This window comes from Oncorhynchus kisutch, linkage group LG19 (genome assembly GCF_002021735.2).
Source record: "Oncorhynchus kisutch isolate 150728-3 linkage group LG19, Okis_V2, whole genome shotgun sequence".
Classification (NCBI taxonomy): domain Eukaryota; kingdom Metazoa; phylum Chordata; class Actinopteri; order Salmoniformes; family Salmonidae; genus Oncorhynchus; species Oncorhynchus kisutch.
The window spans coordinates 20,386,632-20,398,881 of NC_034192.2; the positions used below are offsets into that span (position 1 = coordinate 20,386,632).

At 44.6% G+C, this 12,250-nt stretch overlaps 1 protein-coding gene across 1 annotated transcript in view; it reads left to right on the plus strand.

Annotated features, from left to right (window-relative positions):
* Positions 1-12,250, plus strand: part of cfap54 (cilia and flagella associated 54) — a 139,623-nt gene that overhangs the window by 109,204 nt on the left and 18,169 nt on the right. The window contains exons 49-53 of the mRNA XM_020452271.2: positions 606-802; positions 1,156-1,313; positions 1,420-1,549; positions 1,913-2,078; positions 6,688-6,848. Of these exons, the coding sequence (XP_020307860.2) occupies positions 606-802; positions 1,156-1,313; positions 1,420-1,549; positions 1,913-2,078; positions 6,688-6,848 (812 nt within the window). The remainder of the gene's footprint in view (positions 1-605; positions 803-1,155; positions 1,314-1,419; positions 1,550-1,912; positions 2,079-6,687; positions 6,849-12,250) is intronic.

The following is a 12,250-nucleotide window of genomic DNA, read 5'->3' on the forward strand; positions in this document are numbered from 1 at the left end:
TCCTGCAGTCAGCATGCCAATTGCACACTACCTCAAAACTTGAGACATCTGTTACATTGTTGTGTGCACATTTTAGTGTGGCCTTTTATTGTCCCCAGCACAAGGTGCACCTGTGTAATGATCATGCTGTTTAATCAGCTTCTTGATATGCCACACCTGTCAGGCGGATGGATTATCTTAGCAAAGGAGAACTGCTCACTAACAGGGATGAAACAAATTTGTGCACAAAACCTGAGAAATTAGCTTCTTGTTTGGGTGGAACGTTTCAGGGACCTTTTAGTTCAGCTCATGAAACATGATACCAACACTTTACATGTTGAGTTTATATTTTTGTCCAGTGTATATACAAATAAATGACACAATACAATACTGATAAATCAAGAGTTCAGAAAATCATTCCACTTAACTCTTTCATCAGTATATTTTCATTAGAATGAACTTGTGGACATTTCCCCCCTAATGTTTGTTTGTGTCTATCTTCTTCACATCCCACTGCTAGTCAGGGACATGAAGGAGATTGAAGACTTTTGATTAACAGTTCTGAACAGCTATGGCAGGGTGATGCACAGTAGGACTGTATAATAATGTTTGTTGATATTCTCCAGATATCTCAGATGGGGCGGTGCGTTGCAGTGTTGTGAGGAGAACATCCAGTACCCCAGGTATCCCTAACTCTCCCCCCGGAGAGAGGGATAGTGACAGTGACAAATCACACAGTGGCTCCCCTACCAGGAAGACCAGGGAGCCCAAAGGACTGCACATTGACCCCCAGAAAGACAAGCTCACCCTCAGCAAATTCAAGGTGTGTGTCTCTCTGTAGAGTGTACATTAGGTGAAATAGAAAGTCATTAGGTGACATTTGTTTAGCACTTTCACCTTTTTTGTATTCTTCCGAAGATGGATTCATTTAAGTATATATTTGCATCTCTGCCTTCTTGGATTTTTCCTTTTCATAGTTTTAGAACCTTTTGCACTCCACATTAGGTGACATCCACCAAACCATCCACTATTCATGTTTTTTAAAGTCATTTTTAAATGTTTACTCTTAAGAATGGCATATCTGATTGATTCAGCCTGAAGTCACTGTGGAAAAGAGCATCTGTTAAAATGCTAAAGTATAACTTGCATTTTCTTAACCTCTCTTCTCTCCTGTAGGCGTTACTGCTAAGAGAGGTGTGTCGTCTCCTGAGTCCCCAGCTGCAGCTCTGTCTTTCCTCTCAGCTCCACTCTGACCCTGAGGAACTGGAGCTGGCTATAGACACCTACCTGCTACTGTCTAACCTCTACCTGCAGCAAGGCAAAACCGCTTACAGGTGAGGTAAAGGACTGTATCTTGTGTATAAATGTGTTTGTATTCATCCATACATTCCTCCATCCATCCACCCATCTATCAAAATTCTGTCTGTTTATTCTTTGCAGTGCTGACATGGCAGTGTCTGCTATGAGTCTGCTCCAGAACTCTCCCATCACTCTGAGGGGAAGCCCCTCCCCTGTCCACAGACCCCTCTCCTCCTCCCTCAGAAGACAGTCCAGACCTAAGAGTGAACAGGTACCTACAATCACCTTGTAATTACCTCTCTTAACTGTACCACAAAATGCTTTTTGCATAGCTAGAGTTTTCAGAATTGTCTTTTGACTAACAAAAAGAAAGTCATTTTATTTTGGTTTTACGTCATGTCATGACCATTTGGGAAATTTGGTTCCTCATATTCCCCCTGCCAATCAGACCCAGCCAAGACCTAGAGGTGTGTGTGTGTGTGTGTGTGTGTGTGTGTGTGTGTGTGTGTGTGTGTGTGTGTGTGTGTGTGTGTGTGTGTGTGTGTGTGTGTGTGTGTGTGTGTGTGTGTGTGTGTGTGTGTGTGTGTGTGTGTGTGTGTGTGTGTGTGTGTGTGTGTGTGAATACCCTCCCCAGGGCGGTATGAGGGAGGCTGAGCACCATGCCCCCAGTCCACAGCCAGGTGACTGTCCCCAGGTAGTAGAGGCCAGAGAGAGGATGGAACGGGCTCTGTGGCTCCGCTGTAGACTGGCTGTGGTACGCAGTCTGGTCGCACACATCCCTGGCACTGCCATCTACCCAGGTACTTGTGTGTATGTGTTGATATTAACGCTTGTCCTCTTACCCAGGGCAAGTAAAAAAATATATATACAAAAAAAGGCGAACAAGCAGATTATAGATTTAAGTTGTCCGAATGGACAAGTGAAAAAAATCACGCAAAAATCGCAATATCAAATAATTAGGATACACCGATCAGAATTGGATCAAAGTGTAACGGCGTTCTTCGTTTGTCGAAAGAGAGTCGGACCGAAATGCAGCGTGGTGGTTAATCATGATCTTTAATGAAATAAACGACGATACATGAAATAACTTAATAAATACAAAACAACAAACGGAACGAGAAACTTATTACAGCCTATCTGGTGAAACTACACAGAGACAGGAACAATCACCCACGAAAGACAGAGCGAACTCAGGCTACCTAAATACGGTTCCCAATCAGAGGCAACGAGAAGCACCTGACTGCTGATTGAGGACCGCCTCAGGCAGCCAAGCCTATACAACACCCCTAATCAGCCGCGATCCCAAATCCTACAAACCCCAATACGAAACACAACACACAAACCCCTGTCACACCCTGGCCTGACCAAATATATAACGAAAACACAAAATACAATGACCAAGGCGTGACACAAAGTGTCCTCCGGATGCGATGTGTTAATTATTGTGGGCATGCATTGACAGGCAGAAGCGGTCTTTCAATCATGCAGTCGCGAGATTAGTTTTGAGATCAAAGCCAGCTTAGCTGCGTGTGCACATTGTTTGATATTCATTGCTAGTTATTGAGTTATTTGTACAGTTATAGCACATTTGTGGTCAGCAATGACAACCCTGGAAAAGTCATGGTGTACATCACCTGCGTGTGTGCCAGTGGGTGTTGTCAGAGGAGAGAGAGAGCGAGAGACATTGTGCAACAGCCAATTCAAAACATATTGTGTAGTTTGGCAGGTTAACTATTTAGCGTGTAGCATGTATTAATGTCATTGTCATGTCTGATGTCGTAAAATAACTTTCCACCGGCACGCGTGTACAACCGCAAATGGCCAACACACAGTTGATACGGGTGTTGAAGTACAACCGCAAATGGCCAACACACAGTTGATATGGGTGTTGAAGTACAACCGCAAATGGCCAACACATAGTTGATACGGGTGTTGAAGTACAACCGCAAATGGCCAACACACAGTTGATACGGGTGTTGAAGTACAACAGCAAATGGCCAACACACAGTTGATACGGGTGTTGAAGTACAACCCCAAATGGCCAACACACAGTTGATACGGGTGTTCGAGTACAACCGCAAATGGCCAACACACAGTTGATACAGGTGTTGAAGTACAACCGCAAATAGCCAGCACACAGTTGATACGGGTGTTGAAGTACAACAGCAAATGGCCAACACACAGTTGATACGGGTGTTGAAGTACAACCCCAAATGGCCAACACACAGTTGATACGGGTGTTCGAGTACAACCGCAAATGGCCAACACACAGTTGATACAGGTGTTGAAGTACAACCGCAAATAGCCAACACACAGTTGAAACAGGTGTTGAAATACAACCGCAAATGGCCAACACACAGTTGATACGGGTGTTGAAGTACAACCGCAAATGGCCAACACACAGTTGATACGGGTGTTGAAGTACAACCCCAAATGGCCAACACACAGTTGATACAGGTGTTGAAGTACAACCGCAAATGGCCAACACACAGTTGATATGGGTGTTGAAGTACAACCGCAAATGGCCAACACATAGTTGATACGGGTGTTGAAGTACAACCGCAAATGGCCAACACACAGTTGATACGGGTGTTGAAGTACAACAGCAAATGGCCAACACACAGTTGATACGGGTGTTGAAGTACAACCCCAAATGGCCAACACACAGTTGATACGGGTGTTCGAGTACAACCGCAAATGGCCAACACACAGTTTATACGGGTGTTGAAGTACAACCCCAAATGGCAAGCACACAGTTTATACGGGTGTTGAAGTACAACCTCAAATGGCAAGCACACAGTTTATACGGGTGTTGAAGTACAACCCCAAATGGCCAACACACAGTTGATACAGGTGTTGAAGTACAACCGCAAATGGCCAACACACAGTTGATATGGGTGTTGAAGTACAACCGCAAATGGCCAACACATAGTTGATACGGGTGTTGAAGTACAACCGCAAATGGCCAACACACAGTTGATACGGGTGTTGAAGTACAACAGCAAATGGCCAACACACAGTTGATACGGGTGTTGAAGTACAACCCCAAATGGCCAACACACAGTTGATACGGGTGTTCGAGTACAACCGCAAATGGCCAACACACAGTTTATACGGGTGTTGAAGTACAACCCCAAATGGCAAGCACACAGTTTATACGGGTGTTGAAGTACAACCTCAAATGGCAAGCACACAGTTTATACGGGTGTTGAAGTACAACCCCAAATGGCAAGCACACAGTTTATACGGGTGTTGAAGTACAACCCCAAATGGCAAGCACACAGTTCATATGGTTGCACAGTTGATGAAGCCAATGCTGCATACTCCGGTTTTAAAACCGTCTCTCAAGTGCTCAAAATTGTCTAGGATTCTCCTCTATTCAATACTGGCCATGTAATTCTGACAAAGTTCAAATAATATTATTAGAATAGCCTAATTGAGAAGTAGCCAAACTCCTATGCTGTCATCATCTCCCCTGAACACTGAATATTTTAGCCTTACAAAATAGATCAATATCTTAGTTAGCTACCTCGCCCACTGTGGCCATTTAATCCCTGATTCATTGAATGAGGGAATTATTTTATAAAAACAAAAGTATAAAAAAAAAAAAGTAGGCCAACCATCCTCCAGGAGAGCTACTGGGTGTGCAGGCTTTTGCTCCAGTCCTGCTCAAACACACCACATTGTAAAAAATGAGCTGCTCAACAGCACCTTGATAAACTGACTGGTTTGTTTGAGCAGGGTTGGGTTAAAAGCCTGGACACCCAGTAGCTCTTCAGATGGAGAGTTGACGACCACACGTGTTTGATACAGTAACCTATTACTGCAGTATTTTACTTTGTGGGGAGTGTCTTTCTCAGGGCCACAACGGCAGGAGATATTACTAGTGGCTAAAAAAGTGAATGTCAAGCCCTGCACCTCATATCGACTTACACTCCAACTCTTTATTTTATTCTATTGTTGCTCTGTATGTGTATGGTACATGGTACATTTCCCCCTAAATACAATGCATTCGGAAAGTATTCAGACCCCTTCACCTTTTCCACATTTTGTTACATTAGAGTTTTTTTCTAAAAATGGATTACATAATGTTTCCCCCTCATTAACCTTTACACAATACCCCATAATAACAAAGCAAAAACGAATGTTTACATTAAAAATATAAAAAACATATTTACGTAAATATTCAGACCATTTGCTATGAGTCTAGAAATTGAGCTCAGGTGCATCCTGTTTCCATTGATCATCCTTGAGATGTTTCTACAACTTGATAAATTTAATTGATTGGACATGATTTGGAAAGGCACACACATGTCTATATAAGGTCCCACAGTTGACAGTGCAGAGCAAAAACCAAGCCATGAGGTCAAAGGAATTGTCCGTAGAGCTCAGAGACAGGATTGTGTCGAGGCACAGATCTGGGGAAGGGTACCAAAACATTTATGCAGCATTGAAGGTCCACAAGAACACAGTGGCCTCCATCATTCTTAAATGGAAGAAGTTTGGAACCACCAAGACTCTTCATAGAGCTGGCCGGCGGGCCAAACTGAGCAATTGGGGAGAAGGGCCTTGGTCAGGGAGGTGACCAAAAACCCAAGTTCCTCTGTGGAGAACCTTCCAGAAGGTCAACCAACGCTGCAGCACTTCACCAATCAGGCCTTTATGGTAGAGTGACCAGATGGAAACCACTCCTCAGTAAAAGGCACATGACATCCCACTTGGTGTTTGCCAAAAGGTCTCTAAAGGACTCAGACCATGAGAAACAATTTTCTCTGGTCTGATGAAACCAAGTGTGAACTCTTTGGCCTGAATGGCAAGCGTCACTTCTGGAGGAAACTTGGCACCATCCCTACAGTGAAGCATGGTGGTGCAGCGATGCTCCTCATCCAACCTGACAGAGCTTGAGAGGATCAACAGCGGAGAATGGGAGAAACTCCCAAAATACAGGTATGTCAAGCTTGTAGCGTCATACCCAAGAAGACTCAAGGCTGTAATTGCTGCCAAAGGTGCTTCAACAAAGTACTGAGTAAAGGGTCTGAATACATTCAGTTTTGTATTTTTATAAATTCTACAAACCAAATTCTACAAACCAGTTTTTGCTTTGTTATTATGGGGTGGGTATTGGTATTGTAAAGGTTGATGAGGGGGGGAAATGACATAACAAAATGTGGGAAAGGTCTTGGGTCTGAAAACTTTCCGAATGCTTATATGTATCTTAAAAAAGGCAGGACAGGTTACATTTAGGTATGTGTGTGTCTTACACTATCCTGTGTGTGTGTGTGTGTGTGTGTGTGTGTGTGTGTGTGTGTGTGTGTGTGTGTGTGTGTGTGTGTGTGTGTGTGTGTGTGTGTGTGTGTGTGTGTGTGTGTGTGTGTGTGTGTGTGTGTGTGTGTGTGTGTGTGTGCGTAGGTATGGACAGCAGTGTGGAGGCCACCAAGCTGTTGAAGGAGGGTCTACAGGAGGCTGAGGTGTGGGGAGACCCAGACACCAGAGCCCTGTTTCTCCTCCAAGGGGCTAGATTGGACACACACAGAGGACTGCCCCGCGAGAACAGCACCTCACTGCTACAGGTAGCTAACACACACACACACACACACGTGAGTACCTTACTGCTACAGGTCAGATACAAAAACACACTCTCACATTACAATAGTGCTGTCACGATACCAGAATTGGACTAGGTAATACCAGGTTTAGTCTCACAATACTCAATGCCAAAATGATACTCAATAGCACAGCAAAAAAAGAGGATCATTTCTTTTGTAGAAATATCCATATTTACAATGAGCGGATTATTCAACTGTATGTACGATAGTTGAATTCCTTTGTCTCTTCATCTCCCGCTCTTTCTCCCCCCCCCTTTTATTGTCTAACAAGCCATATCATATCGGGTTAGTCCAGTAGGGACGTATCATTGTCTAACAAGCCGTCATATCGGGTTAGTCCAATAGGGACGTATCATTGTCTAACAAGCCGTCATATCGGGTTAGTCCAATAGGGACGTATCATTGTCTAACAAGCCGTCATATCAGGTTAGTCCAATAGGGACGTATCATTGTCTAACAAGCCATCATATCGGGTTAGTCCAGTAGGGACGTATCATTGTCTAACAAGCCGTCATATCGGGTTAGTCCAATAGGGACGTATCATTGTCTAACAAGCCGTCATATCGGGTTAGTCCAATAGGGACGTATCATTGTCTAACAAGCCATCATATCGGGTTAGTCCAATAGGGACGTATCATTGTCTAACAAGCCATCATATCGGGTTAGTCCAGTAGGGACGTATCATTGTCTAACAAGCCGTCATATCGGGTTAGTCCAATAGGGACGTATCATTGTCTAACAAGCCGTCATATCGGGTTAGTCCAATAGGGACGTATCATTGTCTAACAAGCCGTCATATCGGGTTAGTCCAGTAGGGACGTATCATTGTCTAACAAGCCGTCATATCGGGTTAGTCCAATAGGGACGTATCATTGTCTAACAAGCCGTCATATCGGGTTAGTCCAGTAGGGACGTATCATTGTCTAACAAGCCGTCATATCGAGTTAGTCCAATAGGGACGTATCATTGTCTAACAAGCCGTCATATCAGGTTAGTCCACTAGGGAGGTATCATTGTCTAACAAGCTTTCATATCGGGTTAGTCCAATAGGGACGTATCATTGTCTAACAAGCCATCATATCGGGTTAGTCCAATAGGGACGTATCATTGTCTAACAAGCCGTCATATCGGGTTAGTCCAATAGGGACGTATCATTGTCCAACAAGCAGTCATATCGGGTTAGTCCAATAGGGACGTATCATTGTCTAATAAGCCGTCATATCGGGTTAGTCCAATAGGGATGTATCATTGTCTAACAAGCCGTCATATCGGGTTAGTCCAATAGAGACGTATCATTGTCTAACAAGCCGTCATATAAGGTTAGTCCAATAGAGACGTATCATTGCATTGTTGTGAAGAAGGCATCAGGGCGCCCAAGAAAGTCCAGCAAGCACCAGGACCGTCTCCTAAAGTTGATCAGGGCACCACCAGTAAAGAGCTTGCTCAGGAATAGCAGCAGGCAAGTGTGAGTGCACGCACAGTGAGGTGAAGAATTTTGGAGGATGGCCTGGTGTCAAGAAGGGCAGTAAAGAAGCCACTTCTCTACAGGAAAAACATCAGGGACAGACTGATATTCTGCAAAAGGTACAGGGATTGGACTGCTGAGGACTGAGGTGAAGTCCTTTTCTCTGATATATCCCCTTTCCGATTGTTTGGGGCATCCGGAAAAAAAGCTTGTCCGGAGAAGACAAGGTGCGCGCTACCATCAGTCCTGTGTCATGCCAACAGTAAGGCATCATGAGACCATTCATGTGTGGGGTTGCTTCTCAGCCAAGGGAGTGGGCTCACTCACAATTTTGCCGAAGAACACAGCCATGAATAAAGAATGGTACCAACACATCCTCCGAGAGCAACTTCTTCCAACCATCCAGGGACAGTTTGGTGATGAACAATGCCTTTTCCAGCATGATGGAGCACCTTGCCATAATGCAAAAGTGATAACTAAGTGGCTCGGGGAACAAAACATCGATATTTTGGGTCTATGGCCAGGAAACTCCCCAAACCTTAATCCCATTGAGAACTTGTGATCAATCCTCAAGAGGCGGGTGGACAAACAAAAACCCACAAATTCGGACAAACTCCAAGCATTGATTATGCAAGAATGGGCTGGCCCAGAAGTTAATTGACAGCATGCCAGGGCAGATTGCAGAGGTCTTGAAAAAGAAGGCTCAACACTGCAAATATTGACTCTTTGCATCAACTTCATGTAATTGTCAATAAAAGCCTTTGACACTTATGAAATGCTTGTAATTATACTTCAGTTATCCATAGTAACATCTGACAAAAATATCTATGGAAGTCAACAATGTTCAGAATGAGACTGATGAGGTCAATTATAATTAATGGATGGAAGTCAACAACGTTCAGAATGAGACTGATGAGGTGATATTGATAATTAATGGATGGAAGTCAACAACGTTCAGAATGAGACTGATGAGGTGATATTGATAATTAATGGATGGAAGTCAACAATGTTCAGAATAAGACTGAGGTAAATTATAATTAATGGATGGGCGTCAACAACGTTCAGAATGAGACTGTTGAGGTAAATTATAATTAATGGATGGAAGTCAATGATGTTCAGAATGAGACTGATGAGGTAAATCATAATTAATGGATGGAAGTCAACAATGTTCAGAATGAGGCTGATGAGGTAATAATGATAATTAATGGATGGAAGTCAATGACGTTCAGAATGAGACTGATGACATAATAATGATTAAAAATTGATGACTAAAAATGATAACGATAACTAATTAACTAATTAAACAAACTTTTTCCGTGGTGCCCCAAGATTGCTAATGAGTTTATTGTTACATGAATAATTTAATCGCACAATAATTTGATGTGGTATGTAATTATTTGATACAATAATCGTCATTGCATTAATGGTACTAACGTCACAACACCATCCTCCTTGACAACATACCAACAGTTTGAGCTACCCAAAAGGTACCAATTGGATGGCTCTATCCTCAACATTTCAAGCTAGCTTGTGGAGCAGGTTAGTTTTGAAGGATTAGTTCCCATTGAAGCTGAAAGGTACATTCTTAATTAACTCTGTTATGGTTGTATGTGATCATGTATTAGTATATGTCTGTCATTCCTCTCGTGAACCCCCTGCTCTCGGCACAACTCATTAATGTCGACTCTCTATCTTAGAACATGGTACTGTAATTGTACTGCTTAGTTTTGCATTCATCATTCTTCAGTGAGACGTGGTGGTGGTACTGGGGGGTTGTCCTCGGTCTCATTCATGAGAAGGAGAGAAAATTGACATGGTCTTATCTATAAGGCATACCAGTATAAATACAGGTATTCTGGTTGGAAATGGGGTGCTTGTAGAGGCAAATAATATATTACTAGGGGAGGATACTCCCATGTACATGGAAAGGAAGCCATATGTGGAGTTGACTCTGTACATCTCCTAATTGAACATCTCACTGGCATCCCAGCCATTAGACTAACACCAGCCATTAGACTAACAAAGTTATACAAGGGAATGGGGGTTAGTGTGTGTGTGTGTGTGTGTGTCTCTGTGTGTCTCTGTGTGTCTCTGTCTGTAGGCTGGAAGCAACAAAATGGAGTCGTGGTCAGTTTCTCCGAAAGGAGGGCGGGGGAGGGCCTTAAATGCGTCGCGGAAGTTAGAATAACAATGATCCAGGGTTTTACCAGCCCTGGTTGCGCAATCGATATGCTGATAGAATTTAGGGAGTCTTGTTTTCAGATTATCCTTGTTAAAATCCCCAGCTACAATGAATGCAGCCTCAGGATATGTGGTTTCCAGTTTACATAGAGTCAAATAAAGTTTGTTCAGGGCCATCGATGTGTCTGCTTGGGTCGACATTTGATTGTGAGGAATTCTAAGTCAGGTGAACAGAAGGACTTGAGTTCCTGTATGTTGTTATGATCACACCACGTCTCGTTAATCATAAGGCTTATCCCCCCGCCCCTCTTCTTACCAGAAAGATGCTTGTTTCTGTCGGCGCGATGCGTGAAGAAACCAGCTGGCTGCACCGACTCCGATAGAGTCTCGAGTGAGCCATGTTTCCGTGAAGCAAAGAACGTTACAATCTCTGATGTCTCTCTGGAATGCTACCCTTGCTCGGATTTCATCAACCTTGTTGTCAAGAGACTGGACATTGGCGAGTAGTATGCTAGGGAGCGGTGCGCGATGTGCCCGTCCCCGAAGCCTGACCAGAAGACCGCTTTCTTTGCCCCTTTTACGGCGTCGTTGTTTTGGGTCGCCAGCTGGGATCCGATCCGTTGTCCTGGGTGGAAGGCAGAACACAGGATCCGCTTCAGGAAAGTCGTATTCCTGGTCGTAATGAAGGTGAATTGAAGTTGCTCTTATATTCAGTAGTTCATCCCGACTGTATGTAATGGAATTTAAGATTACCTGGGGTACCAATGTAATTAATACACACGTAAAAAAAAAAAATAGGAACGCGAAGCGAGGCGGCCATCTCTGTCGGCGCCGGAAGTCAGAGGTAGGGTGAATACGGAGGATACGGGGTGACACAAGACGGACAGCAGTGGAACTCAGAACTCTGGAGATGGGAAAAGGACCAATGAACCGGGGAGACAGCTTGCGGGACTCTACCCGAAGGGGCAGATCCCAAGTGGAAAGCCATACCCTCTGCCCAATGCGGTAGCGGGGAGCTGGGGTCCGACGACGGTCCGCTTGTCGACGATATCATGGAGTTGGTCTTGAGAATAGCTGCCCTGGCTCTTCTCCAGGTACGTCGACAGCGGCGGACAAACATCTGGGCTGAGGGTACGCTGACCTCCTGCTCTTGTTCAGGGAAGAGTGGAGGCTGACACCCCATGGAGCACTCGAAAGGGGAGAGTCCCGTGGCAGAACCAGTTGACGGCTCCACGGGGTGGGGTTGGTTGAGACCAGGCACCTTAAGGTGGCCTCCAGGTCTTGGTTGGCTCGCTCCGACTGACCGTTAGTTTAGGGATGAAATCCGGATGACAGGCTGGCCGACGACCCAATAAGGGTGCAGAATGCCTTCCAGAACTGAGACGAGAATCCCGATCGGAGAACATGTCTACCGGGAGTCCATGGATCCGGAAGACATGCTGCACCATACGCTGGGCCATCTCCTTGGCAGAATGTAGTTTGAGGAGAGGGATGAAATGGGTGGCCTTGGAGAACCAGTCGACTACCGTTAGAATGACAGTGTTGCCATCAGACGGAGGGAGCCCAGTGACAAAGTCCAGAGATATATGAGACCAGGGACGATGAGGAACCGGTAGTGGCTGCAGGAGGCCAGAAGGAGCTTGCCGTCTTGTTTTGAGCACATACAGTGCATGCGGTGACAAAGGCAGAGACGTCAGGGACCATTGTGGGCCACCAAAAA